At 40.7% G+C, this 20,378-nt stretch overlaps 1 protein-coding gene across 1 annotated transcript in view; it reads right to left on the bottom strand.

Annotated features, from left to right (window-relative positions):
• Positions 1 to 20,378, bottom strand: part of LOC120397318 (chloride channel protein C-like) — a 115,436-nt gene that overhangs the window by 4,179 nt on the left and 90,879 nt on the right. Inside the window, 2 exon segments of the mRNA XM_039523018.1 lie at positions 3,877 to 3,972; positions 4,548 to 4,644. Of these exon segments, the coding sequence (XP_039378952.1) occupies positions 3,877 to 3,972; positions 4,548 to 4,644 (193 nt within the window).

The following is a 20,378-nucleotide window of genomic DNA, read 5'->3' as shown; positions in this document are numbered from 1 at the left end:
CTTTCACTGCAGATTTGACAAAAACGCAAAGAAGATACTAATGTAAGATTTCTAAAAATAGCTACAGCACTTGACCCAAGGTTTAAGAATCTGAAGTGCCATCCAAAATCTGAGAGGGATGAGGTGTGGAGCAAGCTTTCAGAAGTCTTAAAAGAGCAACACTCTGATGCAGAAACTACAAAATCCGAACCACCAAAAAAGAAAATTAACCTTCTGCTGATGGCATCTGACTTAGATGATGAAAATGAATATGCATCAATCTGCTCTGCTTTGGATCATTATCAAGCAGAACCCATCATCAGCATGGACGTATGTCCTCTGGAATGGTGGGTGAAGCATGTAGGGACATGTGAATCTTTAGCACATCTGGCACATAAATATCTTGTGATGCCGGCTACAACATTGCCATGCGAACGCCTGTTCTCACTTTCAGGTGACATTGTAAACAAGAAGCAGGCAGCAACATCTTCTGCAAATTGTAACCAAATTTGTTTGTCTGAGCGATTGGCTGAAGTAAGACTGAGTGGATTTGGAGGTGCTATAGTTTAACATTGTTTTATTATTTAATGCAGTTTTTTTTTACATAATTCTACATTTGTAAGTTCAACTTTCACGATAAAGAGAGTGCACTACACTACTTGTATTAGGTGAATTGAAATATACTATTTCTTTTGTTTTTTACAGTGCAAATATTTGTAATAAAAATAAATATAAAATGAGCACTGTACACTGTCTTCTGTGTTGTAATTTAAATCAATATACTTGAAATGTAGAAGACATCCAAAAATATTTAAATAAATGGTATTCAATTATTGTTTAACAGTGCAATTAATATTTTTAATCGTATGACAGCCCTATAAATTATAGATATGCATTACAGTTTATAAGTTAACTTTATCAACTCAAAAAAGGGACCCTCGTCTTCCCTGTAGACAGCTCAACGAAGACCTCTGCTTAAAGTGTAGATGTGGTTAAAAAAAAATAAAGCTAACAAAATGTCGGGATGCATAAGGAATGAGACATGGAATAATACAAAGAATATTATAATAATTTTATATATATCAGTAGTATGACCTCATCTGGAATACTGTGTGCAATGCTGGTCAACCCATTTCAAAAAGAATACTGCAGAACTAAAGGGGTGGGGCCGGTCAAAGAAGAGCAGTGAGAATGATCAAAGGCATGGGGAAACTCACAAATGAAAAGAGATTAAAAAGACAGATTGTTTTGTGACACTTTCTCAGGACACCCAAAATTATAGGTTACCATGCGTCTATCTCCGTAAGAGAAATATTTGCTGGTTCTAAACTCCCTGTTAGCCCAGTCTGCTAGCTATCCGAGACAAATTTCTCAGGACTCTGATGGCCCTTATTTTGCTTGCAGGTAATATGTCCAGGTCCCAAGCCCCTGGAAGATCATTCTCCTGGAGTACCCAGCCCCCATCACTGGACACACAGAAAAATTACCAACTTCATAGATTCTAAGGCCAGAAGAGACCATTGTGATCATCTAGTCTGACTTCCTGCATAACACAGGCCACAGAACTTCCCAAAAAAGTTTACTATCTCCAAAGGGAGTGTGCACTCTAGCTTGTTTGAGTCAACTAATTCACATTTTGCTTAATATTACAGCAGAGAGATCTACTCATAAAACACAGAAGTTTATTAACAAAGACAGAGATTTAAGTGATACAAAGCAAGGATAATGGAAACAGAATTGGTTACAAATGAAACAGAAGGATAACACACTTCTAAGAGACTAAACATAACTTTAGCAAGCTACGATCCTTTGGCTAAAGCCGTTTTCCTACCCTCTGAGTTTTTCTGTAGAGCTTGCTGGTTTTCAATCAAATCCGGATCCAGATTTTCATGATTTTCCCTACTCCTTACCAGGGGTCTCCTCAGTAAATGGATAACAGAATGTTCTTTTGCTTCTCCTTATATTTCCCAAGGTTCATAGGGAGTTTATTCCCAGAGACAGGGGTTCAGATTCCAGTGTCTGCCCAAGCTGAGTTCACACACCCCTGTCAACCTGGCTTTTCTTGTTGACTTCCATGCAAAGGTAGTTCCTATTATATATGGCTCCACAATACTCAATTTACATTAGAAACAGGGAGATAACTACCTTCCCTCCTGTCTGGGAGAAAACCTGTTTCTCCTTTTGTTTGGTTACAGACTTTAAAGCATAATATCAGTGAGTATCCATAATTCTTCATATAGTATTAACACATATGTTTCACAATGATATTAATGACCCTTATGTTACCAGTTTTCATCTGATACCTTACAAAACAGTCTTTATAGGTAAATACTATGACAGCAATGTGTTAGGCATAGTGAGTTTGTCAAGCCTGTTAAGAGTAGCTGTTACATGACAGTGAACCCTTTGCCAGTTGGCACTGAGGTGCTCTTAAGGTCACATGTTTACTTTGGAAAGGAGAAAAAGAGAGGACAGGATAAGATGATGATATCAAGAAGGTAGATCAGGAACTTGTGTTCTCCCAATCCTATAGTATAAAAGAGGGGTAAGGCAACCTATGGCACAGGTGCCGAAGGCGGCACGCGAGCTGATTTTCAGTGGCACTCCCACTGTCCGGATCCTGGCTACCAGTCCGGAGGGCTCTGCATTTTAATTTAATTTTAAATGAAGCTTCTTAAACATTTTGAAACCTTATTAACTTTACATACAACAATAGTTTAGTTATATATTACAGACTTCTAGAAAGAGACCTTCTAAAAATGTTAAAATGTATTACCGGCATGCAAAATTTTAAATTAGAGTGAATAAATGAAGACTCGGCACAGCACTTCTGAAAGGTTGCCAACCCCTGGTATAATACAAGAACAAGTGAACATTTAATGAAAATGAAAGAAAGGAAATTCAAAACCAATAAAAGGAAATATGTTCACACCCAATGTGTGATTAAACTGTGGAACTCATTGTCACAGGAAGTCACTGAGGTCAAGAATCAAAAAGAGATGAGACATGTATATGGACACCAAGACTATCCAGAATTATCAGAATTAATAACAAAAACGTAGAAGGGATATTAAACCTCATGCCTCAGGGTTTAAACCCATCTCTAACTATTACAGATCAGGATGAGAACCATGTAGGAGGCAAATTATCCCGGAAGGGAAGCAAGGTTCTTACACCTTCCTCTAAAGCACGTGTTTCTGGCCAATGTCAGAGACAGAATACCAGCCTAAATGGACATCGGGTCTGACCCAGTATGGCAATTGCTGTGTTCATTAGGAGCACTACAGTCAACTCGAGAAGAGCTCAAAATATTTTTTTTTAATAAAAACCCTTTAAGTCAGTCCCAACTCTGAATTTCCCTGGGTGCCACATTTTATGTGTGTCTACTCTGTGCATTGTTAACTCATTGAGGCAAAGACTGACTTTATTTATTTATTTATTTTTCTTAAGCCTTGTACAGTGCACCAAAAATGATAATGTGCTTGGGCCCAGTATTCTGGTGCAGTATTTAGGAAATAAACATGGAAATGCTTTATGTTTGCTTTATAATGCTAAGGGAGCCAAATGATGACAGTTAAATGATCTATTCCATTAACGTTGTATCTTTTGGTCAATCTGGAATGTATTTTAATCAAAAGCCCCCTTGAAATGGTCTCCTTTGTTGTATTTTCTTGTTGGCTCGTTTTATCAACATCTGTTACGTTTATACAATATGAATTAAAACTTTGGAATGCTCTTTGTACTCAGTTACTTTTGTTGAGAGTGTAACGTCCCAGGATTGGCAGTGTTTATGTAAGTCAGTGTGGCTGACACAGCCATCATAAACAAATGAGAAAATATAACAAATACATTGTTCATGGAGGAAATGTTTGTTTTTAGAGTTGGCTTCACTCTTACCAGATTGATGAAGAGTTGCTGATACTGAGGATCTGTACTGTAGCAATTCAGCAGCATGGTCATCTGTGGTGGATCAGGCAACTTCTCCACTGTTATCTGCAATAGGCAAGATTCTATTTCTCCTTCCAAACCTTTCTAATTTGACTCTAAACCATAGGATGGATTTTCATCTGCATCTGTACATCCTAATTTATTTTTACCAATCTCATGTTTAGGATTTTTAAATCCTTTCTTCGTTTTGATAAATTAATAATACTTAGCTCTTCTACAGTTCTTTGCACCTTCATTATGCTTTATCAATATTAATTAAACCTCATAATTGGCAAAGGTGATTACACTCACAAAGCTAAGTATTACCTGCCCCATTTTACAGACAGGAAACAGAGAGGGAACAGGAGTAGCTGATTTAAGGACTGTGTCAGAGCCAGGATTAGAACACAAAAATTCCCGGCTTCCACTCCTGTGTGCCTCCCAGAGTCTGGGCTGCTCCAGGAGTGCCTGTAACTTATTGCAGTTTCATCTGGCTGTTTATGGGCTGCCCTTTTCTTTAGTTTATAATTTTACTACTTATTTAACAACATATTAATAACCATTTTCATTCCTAGTACAATCCCTGGGCATATCAAACATGCATCAATTAACAAAAGGGAGAAATAAAGAAAAGTGATTACCTTCTGGTAGAGGAGAAGAGGACAGCAGGAAAGAGAATCATGGTTAGTCTCTGTTTCAAAGATGGCTTCATGTTGCAGCAGCATGCATAGTTCTAACCTAGGTTTTAAAAGGAATACATTCACCATCAAAGCCAAATTTAAAAAGGGCCAGCATAATGGATTATAATCTCCAGAAACCAGTGCCTGACAATGCTAAAAATATACAGATATGATGAGTCTAATATTAGTGGGCAATACCTTATTTATACAAAGCAAGTTTTGCTTTTCTAGATTTCCAGCAAAAATTGTGTGTCTCTCTTCGGGTTTTGGTTTGGTGTGGAACTCCTCCCAAACCTACATTTTTTGAAAATGGATTTATCCCCCCTACATTTTTATTTTTGATTTGAATTAATATGATTGGCAAGAGCTGCTTGTGTAGTCTATCTAGTTTGTTCCAATCAAGTCATAATTGCAGTTACAAAGGGGATCAGGTTTGTCATCTTTTTTTTGTATAGATTTTTTCAGTTCCACCTTATGTCCTCATTAAAGCATGAGACCCATGTTTGTAAAAAAAAAATTCAGACTCATTGTGGTTTAAATAAGGAGTGAAATCCTGGCACCCAATTACTTCAGTGGGACCAGGATTGCACCCACGATCTGTGTGAGACATCCATCTTTGCTGTTTGATTCAAATTCAAATGGCCATCTTTATCAATATATGTAAAATTTGTGGCCACTGAGATACACGAGGGACACAGGGAACAGCAATCACACAACCTTTAATTAGGAGTTCGGCAGGGAAGAGATTGAAATACAAGGTGACTTTTCTAAACGGAAAATGAAGAATTAGGATCAAAACTCCAGTTCCTAAGTTATTGTTATAAACTCCCATCAGTGTTCTCAGAGTACAGAATCTGTGGGAGTGTAATATGCTCACATACGCAGGGTTCAAGATGGAGACCCAACCTCCGATCCCGCGCTTCCAGACAGGAACGCTATCACCGCTCTCTAGTGAACCTTCTGGATGGCAGAAGATGAGGCACTGACAGGTTCCCAGAGGGAGGAACATCCAACTTTCCTAAGCCAGAAGATGATCAGAATGGCATGGGTCCTTCAAAGGTTCTAGCAAGCCTCCTGGCTGGCATAAGGGAAGGCTATAATAGACTCCAGCAGGAGGAACATCCATCTGTCCCCAGCCAGAAGGAGGGTCACATGTCTGGTGCTAGTGGGGGCAACTAATGGAGTTGGATCCACCTATGGAGGGAAATGATGACAGAAACTTCCAGGATACGTATCAGTGCATAGCTCAATTTGTAGACAGTAGGAGACATTTAAATAAAGGGGGACTAATAGGAAAAATGACCAAAAATATTTAATGAATTTGAAAATGAAAAATATGGGCAATATAGTGTTTTTTCCCTATGATTCCCGGGACTTTTATAAAAGGGGGGGGGGAGAAAACTCATGTTGCCTATAGTAGCTAGGGACATGACCAAGTTACTAGCTTTGGTTACCTGGAAGTAGGTTAAAGAGGGATTTATGCTGTAGATGAATATACAGTAACTATAGATTTGCTGATCCAGTTTAACAGTGATTCAAGCTGTTCTTGGCACACTCAAGATAATCTCCAGGAGAACGTGTTTCTCAATCTTGTGTTATGGCAGGTAATGTGTTGGGGGTATATCAAGAACTTAAAATATTGCAAAAGAAAAAAAAATCTTATTTCATTCAAATCTGAAAGAATATGCAGCAATATACAACACATTAGAATCACTTTCCTGCACATTGTCTTAATTAGCTACAGTATTTATTACAATTTAATACAATTTATTTCTTCTCTTCTATTTGTTCAGTATTTTGAAAAACACTTGTCATCAAACCTTTCCAAAATTTAAAATGAGATATTTTGCCCTTCATCCAGGGCTTTCAAAGAGCTTTAGGATTATTAAGCATCCCTGTAATGGGGGAATATATATGCCCTTTTCACAGATGAGGTACAAAGAGATGAAATAACTTGCCCAAGGTTACATAGGAAATCAGTGGCAGAGCCAGGTAGAGGTCCAGTCAGCTGCTCCAACCATTAAACACACTTTCCCCTCCCAAGAAAAATGAGTAAATAACTAACATGGCTCATATTATCTATTGCAACAAAATTACTCACTACACATCCCCCCCCAAAACAACCTTTTTTGGCACTGACATCTTTAAAAATCACTTTCACATTATTAATGAGAGCAAAGCTCTGAGGCAGCCCTTAGTCTGTACCTAACTAGTGCAGTTCTAACTCTTGTTAGACAGTTGTTTCTGAAGAGCAGCCAAGTACGCTTCCCCAAAGCAGGTACTCCTCCTGATACGTTCACTGCAGCGGGGGACATGGACAAGATGAAAATCCAGTAATGTAGTATGTCCTGTCTTTAATGTATTATGCCCTCTGCTTGCAAGGATCACCTATTCACAGTTATACTTATTGGTTCACATTATATAACATTTCTCACGAGCCTCCAAATCACATTAAGTAATTGTGAATTATACACCAGAGCCAAACTCTGCCCCCAGATATTCATTTACAACTACCATGGAATCATTTCATTCACCACTGAAATGCAGCTGCCTTCAGGGAGCAAAACTGCATGGCTTATCTCAGGGCCAGAATTCTATTTGTGGCTTTCAACAATACATTGCTCTACAAACTAGAGATGGACCCCAAATGCAAAGTTCTGATCCATAGTGGTACTTTCCAAAGTCTGGAGGTGTTCATATCCAGGATATGGTTTGAGCCTGTCCATCACACAAACCCTTTTGTTTTCCACGTTAACAGTGTCTGACTGGAGGAAAAAGCAGGCAACGTTTACCATGAGCTTAAAGAGCAGAAAGATTTGCTCATCACCAGTGGTTTCTTGGCTGGTTTTGGTAGCTTCCAATTTGCTCAACACTGTTCTTAACTCAACTCAGTGGGGAGTCACTTAGCAGGACTTTGAGAAGTGAGAGGAATTTGGCTAGTCAAAAAAGGCACACAGAAACACAATGAAGGAAATTGTTGGAATGTTTCTGATAAGAATCCAATCCTATTAAAGCCTGCCATATTCGAGAGAAAAATGAGCGTACGTTATTGGATTTGGGCCTCCAGAAGTCATGCTTTGGAGGCATAACAACATCACGCTTTGATGTTACACACAACATCCTTCCTATCACATCATCAAGCCTTAGAAAGAGCAGACCAAACATGTTCCTTGCACTATTTTTTGGACTTAACAGGAAGTTCTAGGATTCAAACTTGGACTCAGCAATTGTTCATTTACTCTTTGTTTATTTAAGAAGGAAGAAAACCCTTAAGTAATGAATCTCATTTCAAAGGCACTGTTGTAGTTTTATATACTATATCTGTTGCAAAACATGCATCATGAGGACACACATAATTAAGATAACACATTATTATCACAACCTCCAAATGTCACATACGGCACGATACTCAGGAATTAAAAGTATCTGACAACTTAGAGTGTCACCCTTTTCTTGTCAGAAAAGCCCATTTATCAGAGGAAACTGCAAATTCTGTGCATAGGGGGAATGACATAAGAGGAACACAAGCTCAAAAATAGCTATAAATACAAAGACAGTAGATTAAACAAATCCTATCACTGGCAAAACCATTCAGGGCATGACTCTTTCACCATGAATGCAAAGGAGAGCCATGGATTTTATTGAGAAAATTAGAGAACCTGGAGTATTTGTTTCAGTTTGTTCACTGACGTTTCAAACCCATTTTTCTGCATTAATTCACCAAAGATACCTGCACTGCTTCTTGCATGTGTATTTTGTTTTTGAAATTTTATTGTTTATGCTTGATATGGACTATGAATTAATGTGTGTCATGTATGAAGCAGAGCACAATGAAGGAACTTAATATAATTATCCCTCCATCTGCAAAAAGAGCCGCTTCTCTGTTGCATCTTCATTAAGGCATGATCCGAAGGTCCAGTGACAAGTTCTGGTTTCAATGGGTTCAGACCAGGCTCCATATCCTAGCTATGCTTTTTGTAAAGTAAAGAAGATAGGTTTCAAAATAGCATTAAAAAGATACAGAAGCCCCTCTGTGGTCTCTAATGATCCCTAATGTGTAGGGGTGCTACTGATTGCCTCATCCAATGCACTGGCAAGCAGATCCCTAGCTAGGGTTGCCAACTCTCCAGGACTGCTAATCATTCATTAAAGATTAAGTCATGTGATGAAACCTCCAGGAATATGTCCAATCAAAATTGGCAATCCTATCCTTAGCTGGTGTAAGTTGTAAGAGCGCCATTGAAATCAATGAAGCTATGACGGTTTCCTGCAGCTGAGGATCTGCCACCATGTACCTTCAACTTTTTACAAAAGTCAATAAGAATTGTGGGTGTTCAGCACCCTATAGGAAACCCTCAGCAGAGCTGGGTCATAACTCTACTACTCAGTAAAAGTTAAGCACTTGTTCTAACACTCACGGTAATGTGGCCTTCACAAGATAATACAACAGGAGAGACTTTATGCATAAAACTATAAGAGGGATAACCAGTTTGAAGCAAACAGGCCTACTTCTCTGAGTTATTTATGCTTTGTTTTAACATTGCTGCTGTTAAACTAGGAAAGATGGTTTTCAAATGTGTTTCTTTAAACTGCGGAAAAACTGAATTTTTTGTAAAATGGGGAAATGATTTTTTCTTTTTAGGGAGAATTAGCGAGGGTATGAGGATTAGATCCCTGGGTACAGGGCACCGCTAGAGAGCTCAGATTTTTCATTTATGACCGGTAAATCTCAGAACAGTTAGAGGGTCAGTTCAGGTTAAGCAGCCAAAATTGCCAGTGTTTATCCAAACCACTTGAGCCTACAGACTTGGGCTGGAAACCGTGTAAGAACAGTCTTTGATTAGATTTTGGCGCTCTGACTTCCAAAGGGATGGTCTTGTGGTTGATGCACTGTACTCAGCGCCTCAAATTCTGGGATCAAAAACTGTCTATGCCACAAGCTTCTCATGTGACCTGGGGCAAGATATTTGATCTCAGTGCCTCAGGGTCTGACTCTGTAAAATGAGGATCATTTTCCCTACCTCAACGGCAGGTTATGAAGTCAAATATTTAAGGGTTGTGAAGTTTCCAGATACATATTTATTAGGACCCCATCACTGCAATAAGTAAATGAGTGAATGAATAAATAAATAGACAGATAGCCCTAGCCTCAATGTGAAAATACAGAGATCACATCAAAATTGGAAAACAAATGGAAAAATGCAAACTTAATATTTCTGAATCTTCACAAGGTTCCATTTGGTTTGATTCTAGAAACGGGCAAAAGCCCAGAATTGGATTCGTATTTGTCCCTCCTTCCCCCCAATCTGGTTTGCTACCATCCAGATTTTCCATTTCAGAAGAATTTACCACACATTTAAACTATAGGACAAAATATGTGATCAGTCTTTCCATACACACACCAGTTTTCCCTATGCCCATATTTGATTTCCACATTTAACAGTCTGCTCTTGCCTAAAAGCCACCCACATGTGGCTGCATACGTTTTTAATTTAGCTTTTTGAGTTAAGCACCTACACTCTGTAGCACTCTGGCATTTACTCCAAAAGGCTGCGTGGCAGAATCCTGCAACACCTGCACAATTATTTGTATAATGAAACAGGCCCACTAATTTTGAAAGTATCAAATAACGTTGTTCTTTGTAAGGAGTTTCACATTAAGATCCAAAATAAAAATCTGTGCCATAAACTCCGAAACCTTCCTCCATCTTCATTACCCATGAGCTACACTGTCCTAGGATTCTGACAATATATGCAGGGCTGCCCAGAGGATTCAGGGGGTCTGGGAGCTTCAGCAGCGGGGGGCCCCCACCGCCGAATTGCCGCCGAAGACCCGGCACTTTGGCAGCGGGTCCCGGGGCAGAAGGACCCCCCGCTGCAGGTCTTCGGGGCACTTTGGCGGTGGGTCCCGGGGCGGAAGGACCCCCCCGCCACCGAATTGCTGCCGAAGCCCTGGAGCGGAAGAAGCTCCAGGGGCCTGGGCCCCGCAAGAGTTTTCCAGGCCCCACAGAGCGAGTGAAGGACCCCGCTTCAGGGGTCCTGAAAAAGTCTCGTGGGGGCCCCTGTGGGACCCAGGGCCTGGAGCAAATTGCCCCACTTGCACCCCCACTCTGGGCGGCCCTGAATATATGGGGAGGAGTGTAATGTCAAAGGGCTTTCTTGAAAGTGATGGATTCAATTTATTTCAAAAGGAAACCCAAATCAGCAATAGGTTGCTCTCAGTGAGTTGTTCTAATTTAAATGTCAGGTTACTGTATACTGTATCTTTTTTTTTAATCTCACATTTAAACTAACGGGGCCAGCTTTTCAAACTCAGGAATTTATGACATCGTACAAACAAACAATATGCCCTCAGATCCCATACTTGTACTCAAATAATTGCAAAAGCACCTTTATATGCAGTCAACTATCCCATTTGCGCACACACACACAAAGTTTTCATGTATGTAATGTGCATTTTTATTTTTTGCTGGCTCAACTTAAATTCAGCATTTTAAAGTGTAGTCCACATAATTTGCCTCATTTCTATCACTGATCAGTGCTAGAAGGATCACTATTATGAAGAAGGGATGATGGGAAGACCATGGATGATCTTCTAGAAGAAAAGAAAATCTTTATGCAATTCATTTATCTCCCCGTGTATTGCATGAACTTTGCAGCCTTCTGTACCAGATTGAGTAACTTTGCATTCCTGGGAACTGAATTTAGAATCCTCTTAACAAAGTGCCAGAAGGAAAAGATTCTCCAACTTGCAAAATGACAAATTATTTCAGAGGGTGCCAGCAGAGAGACTTTGCTGATATTAAGGTTAATCTTTCCACAGTCACACTCAAGAATTACTTCACATATTAAGTGTTTGGGGCATCATGAATGTTAGGATTTTTTCTTAAACCTTCCATTCACTCCCAAACTGTTGTACTGCATTTTTCTTTCCAAATGCAAATGCTTCTCATATAAAATATAGGGACACTGGCTTATTAAAATGGTGTGTGAGAATGTGTGTGTATATGTGGGGAGGCATGTCATATTATCCCTCATCTGGTGAAGTGGATGGAAGTAAACTAGAAAAAACTGTCCCCTCTTATGGATGCATTCAAGTCATAGAAGCATTTCTATGATACTGTCCTGGAGAGATCCGTAACTTTTCACAGTGCCATGTTCCTTTCCCAGCAGCACATATCAGCAGTCTGTACCGTGCCACAAAACATTCTTAACTCACAATGGTTTCTATTCACTTTGCTGACCAGAGACAAATCATACCTAATAAACTGCCATGAAATATACATATATACAGTACTTTGGAGCAATTATTTCCCTGTTAAAGGATGTTACTGTGTAATACAGCTTTAAGTTTTCAACTTTGTCATATTTTCTAAACTATGATCTCTTCGATTTACTTTCAGGTCTGTGACATTCCCCTTTACTGGAGTGAAAGCATGCAATAGCTAAACAATGTGGTTTGGATTTAGTGTTCCCATGCATCATCATGAAAATGTTTGTCTCAGCAATAGTGTCATTATTGTTACTTGGAACAGCTGCTCTACCATCTCTTTAAATTGAGGAAAACAAAGCATCCCCTTTCCTTACTAGTTTACAAGCAGGGAATTTAAAACAAGACTATCCAATAGAGGGTTTATGAATATAGTGATTTGTACTATAGGGATAGCTCAGTGGTTTGAGCATTGGCCTGCTAAACCCAGGGTTGTAAGCTCAATCCTTGAGGAGGCCACTTAGGCATCTGGGGCAAATAATTGGTTCTGCTAGTGAAGGCAGGGGGCTGGACTCAATGACCTTTCAAGGTCCCTTCCAGCTCTAGGAGACTGGTATATCTCCAATTATTACTTACTTGGTTTCCTCACAAAGCAGAATGACTAGCGCAGCAACAACAAATAACAGTGTTGCAAATATAAAGGCTGTTTGGTTCCCTCTCTTGGTAGCAATTTTGCCTCTAGGACAGAAGGTTATCAGAAGTTCAAGCCCCACACTAAAGCTTGGACTCCTATGTGGACTGCAGCACTGGACATTAAAGGGGTTCTCTGAATGGGAAGTCAAACAGAATTTTCTAGTGGCTGTGCAGTTGAAGGTTCAATATCTCGATGCACTTCCTGAAATGAGTAAAGAATAGCCCTGGATATCCTGGCCAGCATTCCCTGCCTAACTAAAACAGGTACTAACATCCAGTGTGGTGTAGGAACTATTCATGAGAACATAACAGCAGTTCTGTTTGTCTGTGTAGTAACTACCGGTGTTCCTGATCTCCAGGAATGCAAACTTTCAATCTTTAGTCACAAAAGGAGTCTTACTCATATAAGTAATACCAGTTTTATTGAAAGTTCTCACATGAATACAGACTACTCACATGATTAGGGTACCAATATGATGGATCAAGCCCTAAGTCAGCTTTTAGGCCAAGATTTTCAAAAGTCACTAATGGTTTTGGGTGCCTCAAATGTTTCAGTATCCAAACATGATACACTTTAAAGGAGCCTGACTTTCAAACAATGCCAAGCACCAACTCTGGGGGAAAAAATAGACCCCTTTAAGATGTCTGAAGATGGACACCCATTATTTGAAGCATTTAGAATAATTAGCCACTTTTGAAATCTTGACCTCAGTTTCCACCTTTTCAATTAGAGGAAGGGTAAAAATGAATTTAGGAGGCTAAGTGACTGGGGAGACTAATCCCATTTTCCAAAGGAACAAACTCCCAAGTTAGTTTTGAAAAATGGGATTTAGGCACCTTATTCACTTAGATATTTTCACATGGAAGCTTTTAAGCTGAGGTAGTTTGATCTGAGGGAGGCAGTTGCACAGGACTCAGCCACTCTTGGTCCCCTGCAGCATATCCAAAACTGCTAAAATAGCTGCAACGAAAGTGAAACTGGTTGGTTTGTTTGTTTGTTTGTTTGTTTGGGCTTTGTGACAGTTTCATTTTGGATGTAAAATTTTTGGCAGTGTACTTTTATTTATTTTTTCAGTTTTGTCTGAAGTATAATAATTTCCATTAACCATAAATGCTGACATCTCAGTGAACACCCTGGGTGGGAGGAAATGGGGTTTCCTAGGTGAAAAAAGTACACACACAAAATATGGGCATGATGCCAGAAATTTCCCACTCAGTGGCAGGAAGCCAAGATTTTACCAGTTTTTCATTAGAGCCAACATATTTTGTACAGTCCTGCTTAGACTCTATGACATTGTGGTTTCTGTGCAATTACCTTCTCCTGATCAAACTAAATCAAGCTAAAAAAAATGCCTTCAGTTAAAATGGGAAATAATGGATAACAGCTGTGCAGGTAATGATACAACAGCAAAAATAGGGAAAAGTGCCCCTGTCCATTCCAGCAGATAAATTGTATAAGACGCAAAGCCTACAGGTTTAGGTATAAAGAAAATGGCCTGTTTTGTGTTACCGATACCCAAATTGCCTGCAAAGTGGTCATTGAATAGCCTATCTCCATGATACAGCTGTAGCATCGGGCACTCTGTGCCCTGTTTGAGCAGAGTTTAAAGCTGCAGCAATTAGGGTAGGGTAGGAAGAACTCAGGCTATGAAAAAATCCTTCCCTCACACCTCAGTGACACCTCATCAAAAGGAAACAGAAGAAACAGATCCTGCCATGAGAAGCCATCCATCCACCTGCCTTTCCTGGGTGAATGTTGGGAGGATCTAACTGAAGAAATACCTAGTTTTTCATTTTCTTGGACAATGGGGAATTAAGTCTTGAGGGGCTATCCTGGTTTTGGAGGAGACACTGGGGGAAAGGTGCTATTCCCTCATATCTTGAAGAAAGGAGAGCAAGTTTGAGAGGACTGCTTGCATGGGGGTGGAGAAGGCAAGCGCCTTGGGAGGCACAAACGTTGGACGGGCTACATATCATGGAGAATGGTGCCCCTATGAGGGTTGTCAGGTGGAGGGAGGAGACCAGATCTGAGCAGCGGATGTGTCTCACAGAAGAGTGCATGTGGAAGGAACTGCTAAGAAGGAAGTAGTGATGTGTCATAATGGCAGCAAGTTTCTCAGGGAGGTGGGCATGAAGGAGACAAATATGCATGGGATAGTAGGTGCCTCAAGAAGATTACCCTTTGTCCTATGGGGCAGTAGAGGAGAGAGAACTGCAAATGAGGTCTCTTTCCTGGAGACAATAAGCTATCATCAGCTTCCCCACCACATTCCAGCTGTGCCCATAGCCAGGGGAAGAAAACCAGCTACCAGCAGCCTTCCTTCACACTCATCCCCAGTTTATTCTACTTTTACTATGGTTTATATTATACGGTTACCTATTTGTCAAAGAAGGTGCGGCACAGTACCGCCCAAAGAGTAATCTGTCAAGTAGCAACCTCTCAGTGTCTCCATTGCACTACATCATGCTTACAATGAAGCTACACCACCTACATCCCACAGGTGTTCAGTAAGGGGAAAGACCCTATTTGAACACAGACTGGCTAACCTAGTGAGGAGGGCTTTAAACTAGGTTCGACAGGGACAGGTGAGCAAAGCCCACAGGGAAGTGGAGAATATGGAAACCTGGGAGATGGGTTGGAAATAGGAGGGAGCATGGGCTAAAATGGCAAAGAGAAAGGAAGATCAGGGCAAAACTGGGAGGCAAGATCAAATTAGTATCTTAGATGCCTATATAAAAATGTGAGAAGTATGGGTAATAAGCAGGAAGAACTGGAAGTGCTAATAAATAAATACAACTATGACATTGTTGGCATCACCGAAACTTGGTGGGATAATACACATGATTGGAATGTTGGTATGGATGGGTACAGCTTGCTCAGAAAGAATAGACAGGGGGGAAGGGAGGAGGTGTTGCCTTATATATTAAAAAATGTACACACTTGGGTGGAGGTGGAGATGGACATAGGAGACGGAAGTGTTGAGAGTCTCTGGGTTAGGCTAAAAAGGGGTAAAAACCAAGGGTGATGTCATGCTAGGAGTCTACTACAGGCCACCGAACCAGGTGGAAGAGGCGGATGAGGCTTTTTTTAAACAACTAACAAAATCATCCAAAGCCCAAGATTTGGTGGTGATGGGGGACTTCAACTATCCAAATATATGTTGGGAAAATAACACAGCAGAGCACAGCCTATCCAATAAGTTCTTGGACTGCATTGCAGACAACTTTTTATTTCAGAAGGTTGAAAAAGCTACTGGGGGGAAGCTGTTCTAGATTTGATTTTAACAAATAGGGAGGAACTCATTGAGAATTGGAAAGTGGAAGGCAGCTTGGGTGAAAGTGATCATGAAATCATAGAGCTCACAATTCTAAGGAAGGGTAGAAGGGAGTACAGCAAAATAAAGACAATAGATTTCAGGAAGGCAGATTTTGGTAAGCTCAGACAGCTGACAGGTAAAGTCCCATGGGAATCAAGACTGAGGGGAAAAACAACTGAGGAGAGCTGGCAGTTTTTCAAAGGGACACTATTAAGGGCCCAAAAGCAAGCTGTTTTGCTGGGTAGGAAAAATGTGGCAAAAGACCAGCTTGGCTTAACCATGAGATCTTGCATGATCTAAAAAATAAAAAGGAGTCTCATAAAAAATGGAGACTAGGACAAATTACAAAGGATGAATATAGGCAAACAACACAGGAATGCAGGGGCAAGGGGCAAGATTAGAAAGGCAAAGGCACAAAATGAGCTCAAACTAGCTACAGGAATAAAGGGAAACAAGAAGACTTTTTATCAATACACTAGAAGCAAGAGGAAGATTGAGGACAGGGTAGGCCCACTGCTCAGTGAGGAGGGAGAAACAGTAACAGGAAACTTGGAAATGGCGAAGATGCTCAATGACTGCTTTGTTTCGGTCTTCACCGAGAAGTCTGAAGGAATGCCTAACATAGTGAATGCTAATGGGAAGGGAGTAGGTTTAGAAGATAAAATAAAAATAAAAAAGTTAAAAATTACTTAGAAAAGTTAGATGCCTGCAAGTCACCAGGGCCTGATGAAATGCATCCTAGAATACTCAAGGAGCTAATAGAGGAGGTATCTGAGTCTCTAGCTATTAACTTTGGAAAATCATGGGAGACAGGAGAGATTCCAGAAGACTGGAAAAGGGCAAATCTAGTGCCAATCTATAAAAAGGGAACTAAAAACAACCCAGGAAACTACAGACCAGTTAGTTTAACTTCTGTGCCAGGGAAGCTAATGGAGCAAGTAATTAAGGAAATCATCTGCAAACAAGGTGATAGGGAATAGGCAGCATGGATTTGTAAAGAACAAATCATGTCAAACCAATCTGATAGCTTTCTTTGATAGGATAACGAGTCTTGTGGATAAGGGAGAAGAGGTGGATGTGGTATACCTAGAATTTAGTAAGGCATTTGATACAGTCTCGCATGATATTCTTATCAATAAACTAGGCAAATACAACTTAGAAGGGGCTACTATAAGGTGGGTGCATAACTGGTTGGATAACCGTACTCAGAGAGTAGTTATAAATGGTTCCCCATCCTGCTGGAAAGGTATAACAAGGGGGTTCCGCAGGGGTCTGTTTTGGGACCAGCTCTGTTCAATATCTTCATCAACGACTTAGATATTGGCATAGAAAGTACGCTTATTAAGTTTGCAGATGAAACCAAACTGGGAGGGATTGCAACTGCTTTGGAGGATAGGGTCATAATTCAAAATGATCTGGACAAATTGCAGAAATGGTCTGAGGTAAACAGGATGAAGTCTAATAAAGACAAATACAAAGTGCTCCACTTAGGAAGGAACAACCAGTTTCACACATACAGAATGGGAAGAAACTGTCTAGAAAGGAGTATGGCAGAAAGGGATCTAGAGCTTATAGTGGACCACAAGCTAAATATGAGTCAACAGTGTGATGCTGTTGCAAAAAAAAAAAAAGCAAACATGATTCTGGGATGCATTAATGGGTGTGTTGTGAGCAAGACACAAGAAGTCATTCTTCTGCTCTACTCTGCACTGGTTAGGCCTCAACTGGAGTATTGTGTCCAGTTCTGGGCACCGCACTTCAAGAAAGATGTGGACAAATTGGAGAGGGTCCAGAGAAGAGCAACAAGAATGATTAAAGGTCTAGAGAACATGACCTATCAAGGAAGGCTGAAAGAATTGGGTTTGTTTAGTTTGGAAAAGAGAAGACTGAGAGGGGACATGATAGCAGTTTTCAGGAATCTAAAAGGGTATCATAAGGAGGAGGGAGAAAACTTGTTCATCTTAGCCTCTAAGGATAGAGCAAGAAGCAATGGGCTTAAACTGCAGCAACTGAGGTTATTTTTATTTTTTTGCCCCAGATCCCTAAATGGCCTCCTCAAGGATTAAACTCACAACCCTGGTTTTAGGGGGCCAATGCCCAAACCACTGAGCTATCCCATTAGATAGTAAGAAAAAGTTCCTAACTGTCAGGGTGGTTAAACACTGGACTAAATTGCCTAGGGAGGTTGTGGAATCTCCATCTCTGGAGATATTTAAGAGTAGGTTAGATAAATGTCTATCAGGGATGGCCTAGACAGTGTTTGGTCCTGCCATGAGGGCAGGGGACTGGCCTTGATGACCTCTTGAGGTCCCTACCAGTCCTAGAATCTATGAATCTATAAAATAGTTCTAATTTACCCTTGTTCTCATAAAAGTGAACTCAGAACCCCAGCAGCCCCTACTCCCCCAGGAGGGCCTGGAGACACCCAAAGCAGCCGAGACAGTTGGAAGGCCAGAGCATCTCCCAAGCAGCTTCTGCTGAAAATGCTCTTATTGATCCCCAGCAAGAGTTTAAAGTTGCACCTCACTTCTCCTGTAGAACCCCCATGGTAGTGTAGCAGCAGTACCACTGGCCTTCCTCAAGGGTAAATCCCATCTTGGACACAGTTACTTCCAGAGGAGCAGGGCATTGCAATTTGCAGCCCTCTGAACCTCCAGGAGCAACCCATTTATACAGTGCTTTTCATTTGCTGTGTTTGCTAAGCATCCTGTTTCAGCTACCCTGATAGAAAATAGCTTGTTCTCTTTTGGTGAGCTGGGATCAGCTGGAGCATTTTTAAAGCCAGACTCTGAATCCTCTATATTCAGCAGCATAAATCCCCCATTCTTATTAATTCCATGCATCAAGTTCTCCAGACACACGTTCCTCAATCTGAATTCTGTGAGGGTTTCCCTGGACTGCACTGTGTACTGCATGTGGCAAAATGTCAAGATCCTTCCTCTACGAAGTCCTTTACTCTGGAAGCTTCTGCTTCAGTTATAGCTCCTTTCTCTTTAACAATTTTAGTCTCTATTGAAAGTATGTTATTAGTTTCATATAGGACTTTCTCAACCAGGGAAGGTAAAGTCCTCACGCTTAGGTCACCCAAGCAAAAATAAGTGTGGTGATCTCATCCTAACCCCAAGTGGATGTGTGTCCATATTACAAAAGCAAACACAAAATTTGGCTTTATTAAGCAAGGCTGGAAGTCTGAACAGGGTTGGACTAGCAGGGTGTTTGTTACAAGTCAGCACTGAGGTGCATTTGTAGACCTGTGTGAGAAAGCTTACAAAGTGCCTGCCAACACTATCTGGCTCTAGTCTTTGCTTTCGTAAGAACTAAAGTTCACCAGGCTTTTCTTGTTAAAGAGGCAGAATAATTCACACTTATAATAAATAATACTTTGCCCTCATACAGCACCTTTCATCTCCAGCATCTCAAAGTGTGGGAAAGTTCAGTATATGCTTTTATAGTCACTGTGGGGCAGTCATAGCTATTTCACGAGGAGAAATGGTAGACAAACACCAATGACTGAAAATCTTGAAATGAGAAATAGTTTTAAGATAATGTGCTCCAAGTCCTGGTGCATGAAGGCAGCTAGTTCAGCACAGAATTCATGGCTGAACTGTTAATTTTCCCCTCTTTGTTCCTCTTTCTGATTTATTTTTACCTATTGCCATCATTCTTTTGTGCCAGAGGAAACCTGTTTGATAACATAATAGCAATGTCAAAACAGGTCCATAAGTAAACCTTGGGGGAGTGTACATTTTTTTAAATGGAAAAATGCTGAAACTGAATTTTTTTTTGCCTGTAATCACACCACGTTGGCTTGTGATCATGTCAGATCTCACAACATAAGCAGAATCAGGCAGCTTCAGTACGTGGAAGGTAGATGTCTAAATGAAATCAAAGGAGCTACAGAGAATGGCGTCTTAGATTCAGTAAGCAACACTCTTCCCTCTGAATCAGTTCTAAAGCATTTCTCATCACGGTCTTACAAGACACAGTGGGTATATCTACACTGTAATTAAAAACTCATGGCTGGCCCATGACAGCTGACTTAGGCTCAGGCTAAAGAGCTGTTGTATTGTGGTGCCGATATTCAGGCTTGGGCTGAAGCCCAGGCTCTAGAACCCTGCAAGGAGGGACAGTCCCAGAGCTCAGGCTGCAGCCCAAGCCCAAAAGTCTACATCACAATTAAACAGACCCTTAGCTCGAGCCCCATGGCCCCAAGTCAGCTGCCATGAGCCAGCCAGGGGTGTCTAATTCCAGTGTAGAAACACCTTGTGTTACGGGAGGTAAGTCTTAAAATCAAGTCCTAACTATCTGTGCTCATTAACAGTCCCATGGCATGTCACAACCTCAATGGATAGATTCAGGCCATGGCTGCACAGAATTCCACTCATGAGGGTGTAGGGGTGTCATAGCGATACAAGGAAATTGTCCACAACCTTCATTTCACTAAGGCACCTTGAGCTGGCCAGCAAAGCTTCTGCTGTGATTGACACTGGAGAGGGCAAGTTGTTAACGAGAGTCCTCAGGACACCAGGATTCAGCACATCCCTTGGGCAGTCTTTGCCTGCGGAGCTCCACC

Source organism: Mauremys reevesii, linkage group 2 (assembly GCF_016161935.1).
Source record: "Mauremys reevesii isolate NIE-2019 linkage group 2, ASM1616193v1, whole genome shotgun sequence".
Classification (NCBI taxonomy): Eukaryota; Metazoa; Chordata; order Testudines; family Geoemydidae; genus Mauremys; species Mauremys reevesii.
The sequence above is the reverse complement of the archived record's forward strand: the minus strand, read 5'-3'. Positions and strand labels throughout refer to the sequence as shown.